The 22,780-nt window shown below is 38.6% G+C and overlaps 1 protein-coding gene across 1 annotated transcript in view; it reads right to left on the minus strand.

Annotated features, from left to right (window-relative positions):
* Positions 1 to 491: 491 nt before the first annotated feature.
* dpysl5b (dihydropyrimidinase like 5b) overlaps positions 492 to 22,780 on the minus strand; it is a 51,473-nt gene continuing 29,184 nt past the window's right edge. The window contains exons 7-12 of the mRNA XM_078399361.1: positions 22,026 to 22,182; positions 17,387 to 17,528; positions 13,265 to 13,407; positions 12,512 to 12,719; positions 10,816 to 10,978; positions 492 to 10,249 (exon numbers count right to left, since the gene is read on the minus strand). Of these exons, the coding sequence (XP_078255487.1) occupies positions 10,164 to 10,249; positions 10,816 to 10,978; positions 12,512 to 12,719; positions 13,265 to 13,407; positions 17,387 to 17,528; positions 22,026 to 22,182 (899 nt within the window). The 3' untranslated portion in view covers positions 492 to 10,163. The remainder of the gene's footprint in view (positions 10,250 to 10,815; positions 10,979 to 12,511; positions 12,720 to 13,264; positions 13,408 to 17,386; positions 17,529 to 22,025; positions 22,183 to 22,780) is intronic.

The following is a 22,780-nucleotide window of genomic DNA, read 5'->3' on the forward strand; positions in this document are numbered from 1 at the left end:
GACAGATGTCCTCTGCACAAAGGATAATTGAAAGCTGGTATATTTTAAATGATGTATTAAAGATTTAGTGTACAAAACTTTAGTTTGCCACAGTTAACCTTTGAGAGGCAGCAGGACAAGTACCAATATGGGGGGGGGGGGGGGGGGGGGGGGGATGGACACAACACTTTGCTGCTTTGGTTTGATATGCTTGGGTGTTATAGGAAAGGCCGAAATCTAAGAACACTAAAATAGGAATTGTAATGGACTTGCACATGGAGCTAAGAGGAAGTTGATGGAGTTGGCATTGGATTTGTAGAACGTTCGGGTTCAATGTTTGAGGGAATTAATGTAATTGATTTTGAAAGGAAAGTGCAATGCGTGAAGAAAAAAACAGACCATCAGTAGCAATGGCCTGAAATGGAAATCGTGTGGACAGCTGTTTACCGAGAATGGAGTAAAGGAAACAGAAAGAGGATCTCAAAGATAAGTTGTTTATTGTGGAGTACCAGCTAAAAACATTGGCAGCAAATTAAGTCTGCTGTGTGTCAGCTTTACAACTACAATATCAAACCACATTTCCGAGGTAATTAAACTTCATACTTTCAAAGCCTACTTTGAAGCTTAAACTGTAGTATAAGAATGTCGTATAGATTACGTGTTAAAACACTTGTTAAAATGACCTGTAATATGCTAAAACATATACAGACTATTTGCATTTTAATTGTACCAATATCTTGTTTCCGGTTTGTATTTTATATAAAGAAATCTCACAAACTAGTATACATTCCAAAACAATTTTAATACTGTTTTCCATATCACAAACCTTACATGTATACACACACAAATACAAAATAACTATAAAATAGCTTAGTTATCACAATGTTTTCTTTCCTAACAACGACAGCAATATTTTAGTTTGCTAAACAAACTACAGAGTGCCAAAGGCTTAATTCCTCACAGCATTACAGTACAAAAACGCAAATATGCACATCTCATTTTTTAATCACGACGCAAAATCCTAGTTGAGTGGTTTTCCGTTTCCTTCAAAGCAACTGAAGGAACAGCAATTTGCTCAAATACATGGTTTAAATAATCTGGTTTCTAAAATCCAACATGGCTGAAATATAGCTGTAGCTATGAGAGACCACTGACAAAAACATTGGAAATGGTGCATTTTTTGAAGTATTGCTAAAAGGGATGGTTTAGTTCACTTGAAAATAAACAAACTGGTTCCAAGTGGAAAATGTCATAACAAAAACACAAATGGTTTCTTCTGAAAATCTAAAGTAGCATTATGTGATACATAATAGCTTATAACATTTGCATACAATTGTTAAGCTTATAGTGCAGAGCAAACATTAAGATTTTGCAGTCACTGTAAAATTCTCCATGGTTGAAACAAATTAAAGCAAAACAGTAATGAATATTGATATAGACCTTAAAATTGGTTAAAAAAATCAACTTTAAATCCATTATACAGGGTAAAATCAAACAATCTGCAGTAACCTTGCTTAAGTTAAGGGCCTGTCCCACTTTAGACGATTTTAAGGCGACTGCCGGCGATTGTCAAAGTCGTAGCAGATCGCTGAACCTTTCTTTTACCCGACGACAATGCCGAGTCAGGTCGAGATTACAGCTTCTTCGGAAACATCGCGAAATTCCCACGCTGTCAATGCTTCTCAGGCACCCTAATTTTCGCTGAAATCACTGACAAGTCGGTAAGTATTTGAGAGTTTTGAACTATAACATCTTGTATGGGTTACTTAAAAACCAAGCATCACTGCAACAAGGCATAAACTGGATTTACTTCCAGTTTACTAAAAGCTGTATTTAAAAAAATAATTTAAAAAGTGGTTGTGGATTTTTGTGAAAAGTGTGTGGGCATTCTTTAAAAATGTACGGGAGATGCATATCTGGTTTCTGGGTTGCATATCTGGGTTGGGAGCCCACTTTAAATGTAATGGCTGATGGCCATAAATATCGCAAAATTCCCACGCTTACCTGACCGTCAAACTGTCGCCTCCAATCTACCTGTCAAATGCCATGACGGTAAATAAATTGGTTAATCACAAGCATTTTATGGTATTTTGAAATGACTTTACTTATTTTAATATAATGTGCTTCTAAATGCATTTAAGAGAACCTAGCAAACCTGGGGACAGCAGGCGACAGCACCCGCAATAAGCAACGATACCTGGTGACAAGCCAGCTGTCGCCGAGAAATTTCACTCCTGATGATTTCTCGGCGACGCGCTGAGATCCACTACGATTCTTGGAAGACTCCTCACGATCATGCCCGCGACACCCGGCAACAGCCTAGTCGCCGGCAGTCGCCTTAAAATCGCCTAAAGTGGGACAGGCCCTTTAGTGGAAAGTGTTGAGAAATGAACTATCATGAAAGAAGATGCTAGGTTTTGAACTTTGCAGGAAAAACTGCAAAAGCAAATTATTGGTTAGATAATAAAATGTAGTAGTACAAAATAATTGGGTCCTAGTTCATAACAAAGAGTTAGTATGCTGGTAAAACGAATCAGGAAGGTTATTGAATGTTGGCCTTGATTACGAGGGGTAAGCAGTACAAAAGTTGGGAATTTTGATGCAACCTCACAGGGCTGGTGCAAATCATAAAAGGAATATTTTGTACAGTTTTGGTCTCCGTATTTCAGAAAGGAGAAATTGTATCGGAGGCAAAGCAAAGTTCATTAGGTTGTATACTGGGATGAAGGGCTTGACATATAAACAACTATTGAACAAGGTAGGTCTATATATTGGGATATGGAAGTTTCAGAGATGATTTTACTGAAACATAAAATTCTCAGGGTTTTTTTTTTAAAGGGTAGATGTTTAAACATTGTTTCTTCAAGTAGAGTTACTTAGAAATAGGGGGAAAAGCTTCAGAATAATGACAAAGCGAAAGAAGTATTTTTTTCGCTCAGAGCTCTTTAGAATTCTCTACCACAGGAAGCTGTTGAGGCAGGGTCATTGAATTTATTTAAGGAAATGACTGACCTACAAGGGTGCCAAAGGATAATGGCAGAAAGGAGGAAAGTAGTATTGAGGCCAAACTATAATAGGTACAATCTTACTAAATGGCAGAGCAGGCTCAAGGGACCAACTCCTGCCTCTTAAATTCTCATTGCAACCATTATCACTGGAACAAAACAACTTTTAATTCAATATAAGAATACTCACAACAGAAACTGCAACTGTTAATCTCCATTCATTTTAGTCCACATATACCACATTCTTATGTCAATTTTAGTGTTCACATGTGCAGAAATAATAAAATAAGATATCAGGAACATAAATTAGGCCACATTTTAGTTTTACTACTATATTTAAACATATACAGAAAATCTGTTTCAATATTATGTCCAGGTGTTTCTCCAATTTGACATAGTTTTGAATCCAAAATCTCTGGTTTCATAATAATCATTACTGATATCCTGAAACAATCTACAAATTAGGCCATTATGAAAGTATAATGCCCTCTTTTGCATGCTTTTTGTTGAAATTTTTCACCTTAAGGTGTTTAATGTTGCTATAAAGTTAAAATTTCTTGCAAAAAGAGGGTGAAAGTGATCGAAAAAAGTAGACATTGTAAAAATTACAGGCTGTTTTGATATCAATCTGCTGTTGGCCAATTATGTAAGTATGCCTAATTATTTTTACATGCTTTTTTCATCACCAGATTTTACAAGTCGTGTCATGTTTCACAGAAACTAACCTTCATCCAGAAAGTTCTGATCTACTGTTTAGAGTAAAAGTTAAGGACTGCACTCAAAGTTTTTTTTGTCAAGGAATGAAGAGAGATCATTATTTGAGAAAATCCATTTTGGTATTTGGTATGTGGCTTCATCTTTGCTTTAGCACCTGTGTCCCATTTCCTATTACAATGATAAATTATATTAGCACCTTTTTGAAGTTCCTGAGCAGACCAAATAAATTATGTGCTCTTGACAAGGATCAAATATAGCTCTTAAACCAAGGTTGCTTTTTAAACTAAAAAAGACACAAAGTGCAAGAATTAATCAACAGGTCAGGCAGCATGTCCAGGGAACATGGAGAGGTGATGTTCTGAGCCAGGAACCTTCTTCAAAAACTTGCTTTTAGAATTGATCCTTTGTACAATTCCTTTGTACCATTCTAACAACTATAATGCATTACATATTAATTTGTGTGTCAATAGTTGTTATCAAAGGGTTTGATTTTCAAGTCCTCAACTATTCAATGCAAACTGGATAGTTTGAGGAGGAAAACTATCCTCCTCAATGCAAGTTGAATGCAATATCTGAACAAGTCGGAGGTATTGAAATGATTTTAACTGGAGCATATCAGATCAGACATTTAATAAGATAGTTTGACATGGTGAACAAGGAAACACTATCTGCATAGGTTGGACAGTTAAAGTTGAGTCACCAATTTAGAATGGTTATTGAGAGTTAGAAGAAAAACTGAGGAGAAATGTGTTTTTCTAATAGATTTGGGTTGCATTCCTGGAAAACTGCTATCGCTATTTTCCATAACATGTAGCCAAGTCATCTGCACGTACGTCAAGAAACAAGTTAAAAAAGTGTTGATTTATTTACTTATAAATCACACAAGGGTGAATTTCATATCTCCTTTTTGAGTAATGATTTGCATTGCATTTTGGTGACAATATGCACTAATACGGTATACCAGCATCTCTGAAAAGGTAAACATCATTATATAATTTTCTGGCCATGTAACAGGTATATCTATTAAAAGTGCCACAAAAAAAACGCACTGGTGATTTGTGAATTATCCAAGGGGGAAATTACTATAACCTGCATGGCTATAATGCAGAAATTAGGGAAGCAAAAAGACAATCACTTTTGGAAACAGAAAAAGACAGTCACACAGCATCCTGGAAAACAGACTGAAGGGACCCAACCCAAACTGTTACCTATCCATGTTCTTCAGAGATGTTATCTGACTCGCTAAGTTACTCCAGCACAATGTATTTTTTTTGTTGCAAACTAACATCTGCAGTTCCTTGTGCCTCCACTTTTGAAACCACAATTGATTTAAAATATACTTCCTTAAAACCATGAGTGTTTAACTTCATATTTTTCTTACTTTTTTTAATACATTATCAAATCTATAAAAATGTTAAAAGGATGTAGTAGGGAACCATTTTTCTATTTTGGGAGAGTATACAGCTAAAACTATTTGTGAAATTGCCAATCGCATCACAAATATGCAATCACAAGGATGACCACTTCATGGGTAAACTAAGCATGGCATTATTAACCAACACTGATTTTAACATTTTCCTGGAAGTCAGCAAAAACAGGGCCGAGCCATCATATTTTGAAGAAATAAGAACATTTCAATTGTATCGAAAATCCTACAATGGTAAAGAATCATTCAAGTGCAAGAAGCAACAAATAGGCGATTCTCAATAAATCCCTAAAAGACCAATGCCATGTGGATAGCCCTTAATTAACATGGGAAAAGGACATTTAGTGAAAAACAAACAATTTAAAGGATTAGAAACTTCAATTTTAAAAAATGTGAACATTAACTTTTCATGCACATAAATAATAATGCTAAATAGTAATTCAGCTATTTCTAAGCTAACTGTCTCTTTCTCACTTGAGCTGAAAATCAAGGGATAGTAAACACCTGGAGGGATAACTCCTTGAAAAAGCTGCAAATTTGAAATGATAAAAATGACTATAATTCAACATATGCTGTGTCTTAATTAATAGTCTCCAGCCTGTAGCTACATTGTGGATTTCAGTGAAAAAAAGTGCTTGTTTGGAACTCAAATTCTTCTGTTCATGACGAGACCTTTGTCTCTTATTATCTGTGGCTTGCATTTAAAATATCTAGAAAGACAACAGGTGGAGTGTCCATATTTTGTTAACATTCACATTGCTTGTAGATACCTTTAATGTGCATAAAGAGGGCTGAACCACGAACCCATTTTCACAACTAATCTGAGGTGTATGTTAGTTATCCATGCACTTCAGACTAGTCTCTGGCAAGCAGCTGTTCATTTCTCTTCACAACACAATTTCACATTTTGGAAACTTTCCAAATTGATTTTGAAGCCAGAGTACAAGTAGATTTGGATTAAGCACAGAGCAATTGTTCTATTTTATAAATTTAATGACTATCTGCATCAATTCTTAAGGCCATGGTTCCATTTTAGAAGATAAGAAAGGTTCATGCCCTTAACCAGAACAACTACAATGGTTATGTAAAAATGACCCTGCTAATCTTAAGGTAGACAGAAAATGCTGGAGCAACTCAGCGGGACAGACAGCATCTCTGGAGCGAAGGAGTGGGTGATGTTTCGGGTCGAGACCCTTCTCAGAGCTAATCTTAAGGCTTGTTGAAACCATTAAAAAGTTTCACCAAATTATATTGCTTTATTATTTTTATTCAGATAATGTCATTAAGATATCATTTCTTAATTGGAGTCAAGATCCATTTATTGAACAGCCTTTTTTATTCATTTGGAAAACAACCATTTCCCTTGTGATTTCATATCATCATATCATATCATATACATACAGCCGGAAACAGGCCTTTTCGGCCCTCCAAGTCCGTGCCGCCCAGTGATCCCCGTACATTAACACTATCCTACACCCACTAGGGACAATTTTTACATTTACCCAGCCAATTAACCTACATACCTGTACGTCTTTGGAGTGTGGGAGGAAACCGAAGATCTCGGAGTAAACCCACGCAGGTCACGGGGAGAACGTACAAACTCCTTACAGTGCAGCACCTGTAGTCAGGATCGAACCCGAGTCTCCGGCGCTGCATTCGCTGTAAAGCAGCAACTCTACCGCTGCGCTACCGTGCCGCCAGTTAGAAGTCACAAGGTGAACAAAAAATTACAACTATTCTTCTATTCTAATTTTCTTCTGTATGCTTAGAAAACAACCATATCCATTCCTAGTAATTTCCCCAAAAGTAAACTGAATGGAACCAGGTTAATACAAACATGCCTGATAAGTCAACACAAATTATAGCAGAGCATGGTTATCTAAAAAACAAATATTCAACACTTAAAAGACAAAATATTCTTCTTGTTTATTTTTTTTTAAAAGGCAGATTGAATTTTGTCTTCAGTTTAAATGACCGAATCTATTTGCTGAAAATGTACAGTATTTCAACATTTCAGCCAAATCTGAGAAATACTGATATTGTATATATGTTTGATTAAAAAAGGTTTCTTCAGGGTTTAGCAGATATCATGTAATCTGATAACTGAGTCTTAATGGATTTCAATAGTCTCTTCTGGCCCTGTACCCTTCCATTGACTATTCTAATTTCAAGATTTAAAAAACTTGCACTTTTGGTGCAACTTGGTAACTTCTCTTAAATACCATTGTGAAAAATGCCACTTGGTTAATGCTTGAAGTAAAGCAGGCAAAACATGGTTTCTCCGCTTCCTTCTCATATGACAGATCAATTATAAGTCGGCAGCAATGCCATAATGAAACTAGTTTTCCTTACCGTTGGCACAACACACACAAAACCTGTGCTGTCCATGTTAGTAGCACATTAAGGCTATGGTCATCGGCTCAATGATAATTCATTTTCAGTGGAACAAATAAAATACTTTTGTTTTAGCAGCCTGAATTTAAGATCAAATTATTTATAAATAATATATATTAAAATTATGATAAATTTTATCCGTTGACAAAATCTTATGATGATTATTAGTGCTTATTACAGACAACACATTTACAGACCTCACTACATGTCTAATTCCGTCTTCCCCACAATGCCACAATATCCTAAAACTTCACTCACTAATAAAAGTTAATTCTGGACAATGAAGTATAATTCATTACTTAATTACACAAAAATTCTAGCTCACAATCATTGCATTTGTAATTTTTCTGACCAAATTACAACAATTCTGCTCAGCTTTGGATAATAGTGTATTGCTATAATGAAAAATAAATAACATGGGATTTCTTTAAAGCATATAATCCCGCAGTAGGAAAGGTCACCTTAAATTTTGATTAAATCATAAACTTGTACTTTACGAGATAAAGACCTTGAATTTTGTTAAAAAATTAAAATGACCATTTGATTTTTAAAAATCTAGCAACACGCGGTATTGATAACACCTCAGTAATTTGCCACAATCCTTACCTTGACAGAAGTCAAGAAAACCATTTCACTTATTATAATAATTGCAATAAAAATTACATGCACATTTATGAAATATTTAAGCCAAATGATAACTTTCAGCAATGCACAAATGCAAACAAATCAATTTAAAACAGATGTTATGGCACAAATAAGAAAGTTACTTTCCCCAATTTTTAGCTAGCTTCATTAAAGCAAATTATTAATTTTTCCATTAATGCAATGCCTTTTCCTAGAAAGAGGAAAATAGTCGAAACTCAAAATATACCAAAGTATATAGTTCACTTGGGAAAAATTGCCTAATATATTGTTAATCTCATTTTTTTTAAATCAACCAAGTTCAAACTCGGAACACTGCTTGGAATTACATTTTTTTCAATAGATCTTTTCATCAACAAGAGTCTGCCGCATGCAATCTTCAAAACTAAAATAGGGAAATGGACTGAGAAGAATGTCAAGGTAAAAACTTCTTAATGCTATAAATGCTTATTAACTGCAATCTCTAATTTAAGGTAACATTTTTAACAAAATCTGTGAAATTCCAAGCAAACAGTCCTTTTATGCAATAAAAGTATAATAGTCAATTTTAATTTTGCTTTAGAAAGCACATTAATTTGTGCACTTTTAATAATTGAGGCAAACATGTCCAACAAATGTATGTAGCTTAATTATAATAGATTAAATTATTTAATAGGTGTGTGTGGTCGTAGGTCGGGCACCACTATTTAAATTTTAGATGAAAAGTTTTCACAACTTTCACGTTTCTTGAAATAACCATTGAGCTTTGAAACAGTCATATTTCATAATTTTCAAGATATTAAAAACATTAAAAGAGTTACAGAATTGTGTGCATTGTGGGATAATTGGTGGGACTAATGGTGTCATCAATGTAAATAAATTCTTTCTACTTCCAGAAGACAATCAAAGACCAACCATTAATTAGTTACTTCAAGAATTTGTGTACAGTATAATCACACTGTCAACTTGGAAACCACACAGATAGGTTAGTTGTATGGAATATTACAGCACAGTAATAGCCCATTATCATAACATTGATTTTCATGTTTCAGGTAAATCTCCAATTTCATTTCTCCTCCATACACTTCCTCTTCAGTGCATGTGTGAGGTAATGAATTTCAAGTTTTCACCAAATAAAGATATTCCTCCCAAATTCTTTGTTGGATTATACATTCACAGTATGAAAAACACAGATCCTTTAACTTTACATGGTGAAGTCACAAAAACTACAAACAAGCCAATTCTGGAAAATAATTGAAAATTCTCTAGTTATATTTGATTTTTCTCAAATGGCTACAAAATACTTGAGGTACCTTCTAAAAACCAGAGAATAGTACTCATTCCAAATAAACTAAGTAGTGACATCTATGCAACTAATAAGTAGCATACATTATATGTAATTAACAATTAGTAACATACTATGACATTTTCCATTTGTTTTCTAAAATTGTGATCAAACGCCCCAAAATCTATATATGTAAATGCAATTATCAGTTTACAAACTGTCAATTTCAAATTGAGAGCAGCATATACGGTTGGTATTTAAAAAAACCCGAGTGTGCACCAACTTAAATTACACTATGATTTATGTGCAGACATTAAATATTTATACACTTTAAAATATTGCCCTCAAAGTATTCAAAATTTTTTGGAAGTAACGAATTGAGGAACCTGTACAGGATATGAAGTCAGATTGCATCATGCACACACAAAACATTTCACTTGTGCACAATTTATTACAGCAGAATTATGGACTTTTTGTACTCAGCAGCAGAGCCGAACATACGGTCAATGGATCTGTGAATTTTATTAGCAGCCAATTTTCAGGTGTTACCAAATTCCTGCAGTGTTGATCTAATATTCTCACACATCTTGCAAAAGCCTTAAAACAACAAAAAAGATTGCATGTTTGTTCATTCCTAAGATGTCAATACTGCGTTACTGAGATGTTTCCAGTGTGTAGCAAGTTTATTCATTCGTATTCTGGTTTCGTTGGTTTCAGTTAGCAGCATGCTATTCTTTTACCAAATGCCATTAGAATGACCACCAGGTGGAGCCAGAACTCTAGATACAGGGCGCTTTGGCAGGTGATCATCAACTTGGGATCCTGCAAAGAACAGAAAAGAAATGCAAATAAAGTTACCTTTGCCAATAAATGTAAAAGTAAAATATCATCACATTTTTCCCACAAAATATTAATATGGAAACACTATATAACACTGAATCATGTATAAATAAAATAAGCCATTATCCATAGAATCACACTCCACATGGAACTCCACATAAAACTAGTCAAAGAGTGTCATTAATTTAGGAAAATCAGCTTTACGTCGTAATTATGTAATAATTCCAGAGGTAACAATATTCAAGCAGAAGCAATTTAATTGCTCCAGAAAATTCCAAACTAAGATCTACATAAAATGCTCTAAGTATCCAGCAAGTCAGCCAGTAGCTCTGAAGAGAAGCAGTTAATACTTCACAATACCATTCATCAATCTGCTTTCTAGTCTCTACCATTCCCACTCCCTGCTATGAAAGAGAAGCACTGATATCTGATTTCTCAATGTTAAATGTTGTCATTAAGAACATAATAACACTCAAGTCAGGCATAATAAATGTTAATTACTCAAAGATATAAAATACAGAAATTTGTAAAACGTGGTGAACTCTTACCCGACAAGCTGAAGCTGGATTCATGCAAGTCCCTCGCTCCACTGTGGCGTGTTGTTACACGAGATTGATGTTCTGAATAAAGTGCCATGTCCTTTTTTGTATTAAGTACAACCGCCACATCACCCGCATATGGAGCACGATCCACAGGTTTTGCACTCAGACTCTAAGAATAGAAATGTCTTAAATAATTAAATTCCAGTAACAATTTGCGGTAATATTTAGTAAAGACTTTAATAGTTTAGTTTATTATTATTGTCACGTGTATTGAGGTACTGTGAAAAGCTTTTGTTTGTCTGCTATCCAGTCAAAGACTATACATGAAAAAAATCAAGCTATCCACAGTGCATAAAGATACAACATTTAGTGCAAGATGTAACATTGTACTCTGAAAAAGTGCAATTAAAGATCATTCAAAAGGTCTTCAATGAGGTAGATGGAACTGTACCCATTCAGTTGCCTGATAACAGCTGGGAAGAAACTGTCCATGAATGTGGAGGTACACCTTTTCAAACTTCTGTGCCTCCTGCCTGATGGGAGAGGGGAGAAGAGGGAGTGACTAGGATGAGACTGTTTCTTGATTATGCTGGTGGCCTTGCCGAGGCAGTGTGCAGTGTAGATGGAATCAATGGAAGGGATGTGGTTGGTATGATGGCCTGGGAAAAGCCCACAACTTCATAGGTTCACAAGTTCTAGGTGCAAAATTAGGCCAGTCAGCCCTTCAAGTCTATTCTGCTATTCAATCATGGTTAATCTATCTTTCCTTCTCAACCCCATTCTCCTGGTTTCTCCCCATAACCCCTGACCCCCTTACTAATCACGAATCTGTCAATCTCCACCTTAAAAATATCCATTGACTTGGCCTCCACATCTGTCTGTGGTAATGAATTCCACAGATTCACCACCCCCTGAGTAAATAAATTCCTCCTCATCTCCTTTCTAAAGGTACATCCTTTTATTATGAGGCTATGGTCTCTGGTCCTAGATTCTCCCACTACTGGAAACATCCTCTCCACATTCACTCTATCCAGGCCTTTCACTATTTGGTAGGTTTCAATGAGGTCCACCCTTCTAAAACCAGCGAGTGCAGGTCGAGTACCTTTAAATGCTCATCTTACGTAAACTCAATCATACCTGGGATCGTTCTCATAAACCTCCTCTGGACCCTTTCCAAAGCCAGCACATCCTTCCTTAGATATGGGGTCCAAAACTGCTCACAATACTCCAAATGCGGTCTGACCAGTGCCTTATAACGCCTCAGCATTATATCCCGGTTTTTGAATTCAAGCCCACTCTAAATAAATGCTGGCATTGCATTCGCTTTCCTTACTATCTATTCGACTTGCAAATTAACTTTTTGGGAATCTTGCACCAGCACTCCCTTTGCACCTCCGATTTCTGAATTCTCTCCCCATTTAGAAAATAGTCTACACATTTATTTTCACTACCAAAATGCATGACTCCACACTTTGCTACGCTGTATTCCATCTGCCACTTGCAACTCTGCAATTTCTACTGGAGTCATCACTGAATAACATTATGTGCCTTATCAAAACTACAAAATAGCAGGAGGCGATCCTGTTTTCCCCTTCTTCAAATGTCTGCTTGTGACCTCAACTGAAGGATTTAAAACAGGGCACAACATAAGTTTGAATTTTTTATTCAGGTGGAGTAATATATAAATTGTAATCATTTCTACCTTTTCCCTCTGGATCAGCTTTTTGTACACAAATTCAGAGAAGGGTCGAAGTGGACAGAACTTCCCGGTTCCCTCGGCACATGTAAAGATCCCATCTTCATAGACAACCCTACCACGGCTGATTGTCACCAGTGGGATGCCATGACATCGCATGTTCTCGTGGAGGTTCACATCACCACCCTGCACTTGCGTGCTCACAGAGATAGTTCTGAAATGACCAATACATTCTTACTACAAAATGCAAAGTAAAACTGTTCAAGAAATGTGTGATTTCCTTATCTGTAATCTAGAAATAAAAAACCCTAAGATATACCAGTTTATTTGGAGTTAAATGCCACGTTAAACAATTCAGTTTTATCATTCAGTGGAACGAATTATGCCTCTTAACTAATGGATAATGAATAAAATGTAGCAATGAGGAAAAATGATAGCACGGTCAAATTAGTAGGGCCTGGTTTAATGCAGGTTTTTAAGCGCACAATGCAGGTTAGCACATCAGTATAAAACAGCAAAGAGCCTTGCACATAAGTCATAACCTAAACTTCTAACCCCAAAATCTTCCTCTCCCGAAACTGATTATTGCCAAAAGAAAACATCTACATATGGATTAATGGTATAATGGATAGGAACTGTTTCCAGCAACAATCAATGCTTCTAGTTCATCAGCATTCCTGGGGCAGATAATTTCCACTGTAGTCACCACAAAAATCTTGACTGATAAAAATCAAAACTCGCATGTTTCCAAAAACATACCTTGTAGCTTCTGGATCCCACACAACAATATCAGCATCAGCTCCTGGAACAATTCTTCCTTTCTTGGGATACAAATTGAAAATTTTTGCAGCATTGGAACTAGTCACAGCAACAAAACAGTTTTCATCCATTTTGCCACCGACCTGAAAATATCAAATTGTATTCATTGTCGCTTGCAAAAAAAAGTTTTTCTTCGTGTTTTTGTACTGAGAGTAATTAAACATTCTTGACTCTTAAAATTGCATTATGTATATTCTTATATTTCTCTCTGCATTCTACAGTGATTGGTATAATATGCAGTGGCATCTACGTTTTTATCAATGTACTCAACAGGATAATATGCTGAAAGCAGGGTCAAAGTACACCTCTGTCCAACCTTTTCCTTTTCTGAACTCAGGTCAATTCTCGAAATATATAGCATGAAACATGGTATTGGGGGTAGGGTACTGACATGGATAGAAAATTGGTTGGCAGACAGAAAACAAAGAGTGGGGATAAATGGGTCCCTTTCAGAATGGCAGGCAGTGACTAGTGGGGTACCGCAAGGCTCGGTGCTGGGACTGCAGCTATTTACAATATACATTAATGACTTGGATGAAGGGATTAAAAGTACCATTAGCAAATTTGCAGATGATACAAAGCTAGGTGGCAGTGTGAACTGTGAAGAAGATGCTATGAGGTTGCAGGGTGACTTGGACAGGTTGTGTGAGTGGGCGGATGCATGACTGATGCAGTTTAATGTGGATAAATGTGAGGTTATCCACTTTGGTGGTAAGAATAGGAAGGCAGATTATTATCTGAATGGTGTCAAGTTAGGAAAAGGGGACGTACAACAAGATCTGGGTGTCCTAGTGCATCAATCACTGAAAGGAAGCATGCAGGTACAGCAGGCAGTGAAGAACGCCAATGGAATGTTGGCCTTCATAACAAGAGGAGTTGTGCATAGGAGCAAAGAGGTCCTTCTGCAGTTGTATAGGGCCCTAGTGAGACCGCACCTGGAGTACTGTGTGCAGTTTTGGACTTCAAATTTGAGGAAGGATATTCTTGCTATTGAGGGTGTGCAGCGTAGGTTTACTAGGTTAATTTCCGGAATGGCGGGACTGTCATATGTTGAAAGACTGGAGTGGCTAGGCTTGTATACACTGGAATTTAGAAGGATGAGAGGGGATCTTATCGAAACATACAAGATTATTAAGGGGTTGGACACTTTAGAGGCAGGAAACATGTTCCCAATGTTGGGGGAGTCCAGAACCAGAGGCCACAGTTTAAGAATAAGGGATAGGCCATTTAGAACGAAGATGATGAAAAACTTTTTCAGTCAGAGTTGTAAATCTGTGGAATTCTCTGCCTCAGAAGGCAGTGGAGGCCAATTCTCTGAATGCATTCAAGAGAGAGCTAGATAGAGCTCTTAAGGATAGCGGAGTCAGGGGGTATGGGGAGAAGGCAGGAACGGGGTACTGATTGAGAATGATCAGCCATGATCATATTTAATGGTGGTGCTGGCTCGAAGGGCCGAATGGCCTACTCCTGCACCTATTGTCTATTGAAAGGTGACTTTGTGAAAAATAAAATAAAAAACCTAGACCATTAAGCCTAATGTAAAAAGGGATTGAAAAAGAACATATATTCTTTTCAATCAATTCCAAACAAAACAAAATATTTTTTCTAATCCTACTTCTGAGTTCACCGTGTAAAAATGAATATTGGGTACAGATGATCTGAAGCTCTGCAGATACCTTACCCATTTTTCTGCTCAAGAAATTTTGCAAGGAGAGAATATCAGTTAAGGGATAGCTAATAGAATCTGTCTTTATAGATTGTCACTGATACAAGTAGTAAGATGTGCACGGATTATACTCATTGAAAAAGTAATTAATAATCTTGAACAAGTCATCAATAAATGTAGGAAGAGGACCAAATATTCCACACAAATAATTGTGTAGCAATTCAGGAGCTAGTAATTTACGAATGCAAGGAACTCTTAAAGGACTATCACAGCTTAGAAAGGGAAGAAAAACAGATTTGCAGGGCATGTCGATAGCCAAGAAATAATTAGCATCCTTAATTAGATGACTTGTGGAATGTATTTAGAAAATCCAACATGTAGTCAGCAACCACGAGATGAATGGATTCTTCAAGTATGCTTATTGCTCCATCCCTCTCATTCATTTTGATCATGTTGTTCCTGCAGAAATTGAAGCATGAAGCACCAAGAGGGTATTATAGCAGTGGTCCATGGAGGCCGATTGTCTACTTCAGGATTACTTTGTGTTAGCGGACCGAAACATGTTTAAGACTTCATCCAGTCTTGATAAGCAAACCTTAATCATCACAGATTTTATCAAGACTTGCATTAATGATTGCGCTCCGACAAAGACAATTCGGGTCCATCCTAAGGAGAAACCTTGGATGAACAGGGAGATTACTCTACGATGAACAAATCTGAGGCTTTTAAGAAAGATGCCATTGCACTGTACAAGGCGGCCTAGTACGATCTCTGTAAGACCACAAGAATGACAAAACAGAATTCCAAAACAAGCTAAAAGCTCAATTCAATCAAGCAAATGACAACCAATTATGCCAGGGCCTAAATACCAATATGGACGATAAGCCCAAATCAGGCTCAATCTCGGGCAACAACACACACATCTCTTCCTGATCAGCTTTTCTGCCCTTTTTGAACAGGTAAACAAAGTTTCACTAAGGTGTGTCACCCACCTCCTGCTGGCTGTGTCATCTTGGCGACAGAAGTCAGATCTAATTTCACCAGAGCTTCCCCAGCCAACAATGGGCCATTATGGGCTCCACTCTTCTGTGGTCATCAGTGCCGGCCCCGATTTGTTCTGGGCTTTTCCTATCTCCAGTTCCCTCCCCTCTACTTTCAGTCTGAAGAAGGGCTCCAACCCGAAACATTACCCCTCCTTTTTCTCTGGAGATGCTGTCCAACCCGCTGAGTTAATCCAGCACTTCGTGTCTATCTTCCATATTCAAAAGCTAGTCCGCCCAAGCTCACAGCTGCTCAAAGTAGTGCTTCGTAGCCATCATCAGCCTTCTCTACAATAAAAGAGCACCATTCACCCACTTGGCTATAGCCATTGATGCAGTGAGAGGGGGTGTGGCAGAGAGGAGGGAAGAAAGAGGTCAGATGTGGAAACCAGGCACAAACATAGTCAATGTTATGCCAGGTTGATTTGGTCACTTCCCATTTTCAATTTTTTGCAGACATGGAGATAGTTAACAGCTGAATGATTCTACAATGGAAACTGTCAATATATCAATAGTCAAGCGTCAAGAGTGTTTTATTGTCATATGCCCCAGATAGAACAATGAAATTCTTATGTGCAGGTGTTTGGCAATAAATGATCATCCTCAACTCCCATCGAGGCCGATTGCGGAATAATTTTCCATGTGTTGTTTGCAGTGTAGGAAGTACTGAATATGATTACACTAGAAGTGGGACAACTCCAAGATTGAGAATAGGGAATGACATAAGTATTGAAAATTCCAAGATCATCACTGTCCGTATCTTTAGATCGCAGAGACCAAGACTTTTGGATTTACTGCTGAAAAAGCATTGGTGAATTGCTGTTATCTATTTTGAAAAGGTTGAAGAATGCAGCCAATGCAGAGTTATCAACCAGAAATGCATGTTTTTAGGTATGGATATTATATTGAAACCAAACGCAGACAGTTTTGGAATGGTGGGCTGGAGGGTGCGGGGTGCAGGTATAGCCTTTTTCTCTCAGCTCTCTGCAAAGTGGGTCTTTTTGCTACACCTTCCATTTGATAACTGGTAAGAATCGATCCACTGCATAAATCAACCTATTAACTAAGGAGAACCCAAAACATATTCTTCAGAAATTCCAGCAAGATAGAAAAGTAAGATATGTAGCAGTCATTTGTTAACACCCCCCTTTTATGACTTTAGAGATGTCAGGCAGGATCTTATCATTGCAATTTCTGTGTGATACCAGTGAACAAACAATGAGAAAGAAATTCCATGAAACAAAATTCACTTTAAAAAAAAAAGCAATGGTGTGAAAAGCCAAAATTTTCAATACAAATGTAAGAATAATCAACATTAATACAAAATTATTTGTAATTGTACAAAATTAACCCTACCACTCCTTTCTCCCAGATGACAGTCATTCGGTCTTGCACTCCAGTTACACCATGAGGAATTTTGGTAAAATCTTCTTTTCCGACAGCTTTCTGCTTGATAGTAAATGGACGATGATCCGAGGCAACAACATTAATAGTATCACTACGAAAAATAAATCAAATAACAGTATTTGAGCAGTGTTCTTGTTATTAGATACTTTGGGCATGAGACTTTATTTCAATTCAAGTATAATTGACAACACAAATAATTCCTCACAGCCGAGTTATGATGTACATTTGTTTTTCTTGTCTAATATCCCGCAACAAATTTATAGATTTTGTTGAAGCTTTTAATCAATAATCATGCAGAAGAGATTGTTACACTCCCACAACCACCATCTTCATTACATGTTCTCAGCTAGACCTGTGTAGGAAGGAACTGCAGATACTGGTTTAAACCGAAGATAGACCCAAAAAGCTGGAGTAACTCAGCGGGACAGACAGCATCTCTGGCGAGAAGGAATGGGTGACGTTTCAGGTCAAGACTATTCTGCAGACTGGTTAGGGATAAAGGAAACGAGAGATAGAGACGGTGATGTGGAGAGATAAAGAACAATGAATGAAAGATATGCGAAAAAGTATCGATGATAAAGGAAACAGGCCATTGTTAGCTGTTTGTAGGGTGAAAATGAGAAGCTAGTGAGACTTGGGTGGGGGAGGGATAGAGAGAGGGAATACTGGGGCTACCTGAAGTGAGAGAAATCAATATTCATACCACTGGGCTGTAAGCTGCCCAAGCAAAATATGAGATACTGTTCCTCCAATTTGCATGTAGTCTCACTGGCAATGGAGGAGGCCTAGGACAGAAAGGTCTGTGTAGGAATGGGAAGGAAAATTAAAGTGTCTGGAACCGGGAGATCAGGTAGGCTCAGGCGGGCTGAGCGAAGGTGTTCCGCGAAACCATCGCCCAGTCTGCGGTTGGTCTCGCCGATGTATAAGAGCCCACATCTTGAACAACGGATACAGTAGATGAGATTGGAGGATGTGCAAGTGAACCTCTGCCGAACGTAAAAGGACTATCGGGGTCCCTGGACAGTCGAGGGAGGAGGTATAACGACAGGCATTGCATCTTCTGCAGTTGCAGGGGAAGGTACCTGGGGAGGAGGTGGTTTGGTTGGGAAGGGATGAGTTAACCACGTAGTTGCGGAGGGAATGGTCTCTGCGGAAAAGGGTGGAGATGGGAAAATATGGCTAGTGGTGGGATCCCGTTGGAGGTGGCGGAAATTTCGGAGGATTATCTGTTGTATGCGACGGCTGATGGGGTGGAAGGTAAGGACTGGGGGGATTCTGTCCCAGTTGCGACCAGGGGAGGGGGAACAAGGGTGGAGCTGCGGGATACTGAGGAGACCCGAGTGAGGGCCTCATCTATGATGGGAGAAGGGAACTCCCGTTCCTTAAAGAATGAGGACATCTCGGATGTCCAATGTGTAAGAAGGAACTGCAGATGCTGGTTTAAACTGAAGATAGACACAAAAAGCTGGAGTAACTCAGCGGGGCAGGCAGCATCTCTGGAGAGAAGGAATGTGTGACGTTTCGGGTCGAGACGTTCCTAGTATGGAACACATCATCTTGGGTGCAGATGCGGCATAGACGGAGGAATTGGGAGTAGGGGGATAGACTCTTTGCAGGAAGCAGGGTGGGAAGAAGTGTAGTCGAGATAGTTGTGTGAGCCAGTGGGTTTGTCATAGACTTCAGTCAATAGTCTATTTCCTGTGATGGTGATCAAGAAAGGGGAGGGAGGTGTCGGAGATGTTCCAAGTAAATTTGAGCAGGATAAAAATTGGTGGTGAAGTTGATGAAGTCCATGAGTTCTGCATGGATGCAGGAGGTAGCACCGATGCAGTCATCAATGTAACAGAGATAGAGTTCGGAGATAGGGCCAGTGGACACCTGGAACAGGGGTTGTTCAATGTACCCTACAAAGAGGCAGGCACAGCTGGGGCCCATGGCTACACCTTGAACTTGGAGGATGTAGGAGGAGTCAAAGGAGAAGTTGTTGAGGGTGAGGACTAGCTCCGCTAGGTGTAGTAGAGTGAAATTGGATGGTTCTGCGGTCGAGGAAGAAATTGAGGGCTTTAAGGCCTTCCTGGTGGGGGATGGAGGTGTGGTAGTGAGGCTAAATGCAAATTGGAGGAACGGCATTTCATATTTTGCTTGGGCAGACAGCCCAGTGGTTTAAAAATTGATTTCTCTCACTTCAGGTAGCCCCGACATTCCCTCTCTCTATACCTCCCCCACCCAAGGCACAGCACTAGCTTTTCATTTTCACCCTACAAATAGCTAACAACGGCCTGTTTCCTTTATCATCGTTACTTTTTTGCATTTCTTTCATTCATTGTTCTTATCTCTCCACATCACCGTCTATACCTCTTGTTTCCCTTAACCCTAACCAGTTTGCAGAATGGTCTCGACCAGAAACATCACCCATTCCTTCTCTCCAGAGATGCTGCCTGACCCGCAGAGCTACTCCAGTTTTTTGGGTCTATCTTCAGTTTAAACCAGCATCTGCAGTCCCCTCTTACACACTACTTCCAAGTCAAGATGGTATGTAACTTGGATGGAAACTTGTAGGTAGCAGCATTCTCTTTTGCTTACTATCACTGTCCTCTTTGATGGAAGAGGTCAAGGAAGGGGCGGCACAGTGTTAGAGTTGCTGCCTTACAGCGCCAGAGACCCAGGTTCGATCCTGACTACGGGTGCCGCCTGTACAGAATTTGTTTTGTACAGAATGGGTTTTCTCCGGGGCTTAACATCACCCGGTGCAGCTCGGCTGCGGGGCTTTTCATCGCTGGTGCGGCTCGGCTGCGGACTTGACATCGCCCGGTGCGGCTCGACCACGGGACCTAGCTGCGCAAGGCTTGGTCGCGGGCCTTTCATCGCCCGGTTCGGCCGCGAGACGTTTCAGCGCCCGGTGCTGGGACTGAGCGGGTCGGTCGGGGACGAGCTGTCTGTCCGTGGGCGTGGGGAAGAGTGGAAGTTTTGTTGCCTCCATCACAGTGAGGGGGTGTTTGGAGTCACTGTGATGGACGTTTGTGTTGGGGTTATGTGTCTTGTGTTCTTTTTTTTTTTTTCTATGACTGCTATGTAGTTTCGTTCGGTACTTCGGTACCGAACGACAAATAAAGCTCTGTTATACCTGTTATACCTGTTATAATTGGCTTTGGTAAAATTATAAATTTCCCTAATGTGCAGGATGGTCTTAGTGTACGGGATGATCGCTTGTCTGTGCAGACTCAATGGGCTGAAAGGCTCGTTTCCACGCTGTATTTCTAAAGTCTAAAGGCTTGGAAGGTGCAGTCAAAGAAGCCCAGGCAAGTAATATTTTGTGCATGCTACATACACCACTCATTTTGTGCTGGTGGAGGGAATAAATATTCAGGGAGATTGAAGGAGAATTAATCAAGTGGGCTGGTTTGTCCTGGATGGTGTCAAGGTTCTTGAAGGTTATTGGCACTGGTCTCATTTACACAATTGGAAAGTCTTTCATCACACTGCTCCTTTGTGAAGATGGTGGATTAGCCTTTGAGTGTTAGAAGGCAATTCACTCATCATGGAATACACAACCTCTGACCTACTCTTGCAGACATAGTACTGATGTGATCCAGTCGAGTTCCTGGTCCATGGTAGTTCACAGAACTTTGATGGGGTAGAACATGGTGATGGCATTTCTATTCAATGTCAAGGGTGAGTAGTTAGACCATCTCATGTTGGACATGGTCATTGCCTGGCTGCCAATTGTCATTTTCAATCCACGTCTTATGCAGTCATGCACTGCTTCATTTGCTAATATATTACAAAGGAGTTGAACATTGTGCAATCTTTGCTTATTGTGATGGAAGAAATGTCACAGACCAAATGGAGATGATTGGCCGAATAACAGTACCATGACAATTCCTATAGTGAAGCCTTGGGGTTGGAATGATTGGCCCTTGAAGACCACAACCATCTTTCTTTGTTGTGAACATAACTCAATTATTGGAGTCTTTGGAAACATAACTCGCAAGTGAGGAAGATAGTACCTATGAATGCGGAAATAAATGTTTAGGGTGGTAGAATGGGTGCCAGTCACGCAGATTGCTTTATTCTGAATAGTGTCAAGCTTCATGTGTTGTTAGAACTGTAATCATTCAAGCAAGTGTACTATATTCTATCTGACTGTTGTGTATTGTAGATAGAGGAAAAGTCCATGGGAATCAGAAGTTGGTAGTTGTTGCAGGATATCCAGTCCTGATGGCTGGTTCTCAAGATTTACTCAAGAGTGGGCTGATCATTAAAATGGGCTTAGCCAATTTGTAACTTTTAAGTTTTGAACAGCAAAAATAGGTTTTAATGTTTATCGTTTAAGCATGGATAATTACTCTCATGTTGTGAGCAGCATTTTCAATTTACACCAAAAATTCTCACTTTTACATATGCACCAATCAAAATTTTAAGAATGCATTTGCTAAGTTATAAGTTTCCTAACATTTCAATTAACGAGCAGAATAAATCATATTCTATTTATTAATAGAATTGATCACAGCTCAGTGAAAGATAATTCAACATGAGGGTGGTAGTAAAGGATAAAGATTTTCTTGTTTAGCCTGTTATAGAACCATACCTGGCGAGCAAGCTCATGAGGTAGTTGGGAGTGCTGGCATCCAGTCGGATAGGAGGGGCAGTAACGTGGGCAGCAGCGTGAGACCAGTCTGGATGATAATAGCTTGATCCATTCAGAGTCGTGTGTGCCAAGGTTGTTTCTCCATATATAATATTGCCTTTAAAAAAAGTGTTGGGATTTCAAAACACCCATCAACATGGCCATTTAATTTATTTAGTTATAGCTCATCAGCTAAATATACATCAACATGCACAGAGAAACTTTAATTTAGCTTCTCCAATTTACAGTGACCCTTTCATCTCTACTAACTTGTCTTACCCAAATTACCTAAATGTTGGTAAACTGGAAAGAGAAATAAATATGCAGAAAGCATGATAAAAAAACAAAACTTTCTTTTATGAAGAAAATATTTACAGAACTGTGATTATTTGTTTTCCTAAGTCACTAACGATTCATTGGGTCTCTGCTCCACTTTGAGTTGTACAGTGCCCTTCATAATGTTTGAGACAAAGACCCATTATTTATTTATTTGCCTCTGTACTCCATAATTTGAGATTTGTAATAGAAAAAAATCACATGTGGTTAAAGTGCACATTGTCAGATTTTATTAAAGGGTATGTTTATACATTTTGGTTTCACCATGTAGAAATTACAGCTGTGTTTATACACCCCCCCCCCCCCCCCACCCCACAATTTCAGGGCACCATAATGTTTGGGACACAAGGCTTCACAGGCGTTTGTAATTGCTCAGGTGT

The sequence above is a fragment of the Rhinoraja longicauda genome, chromosome 5 (assembly GCF_053455715.1).
Source record: "Rhinoraja longicauda isolate Sanriku21f chromosome 5, sRhiLon1.1, whole genome shotgun sequence".
Classification (NCBI taxonomy): Eukaryota; Metazoa; Chordata; class Chondrichthyes; order Rajiformes; family Arhynchobatidae; genus Rhinoraja; species Rhinoraja longicauda.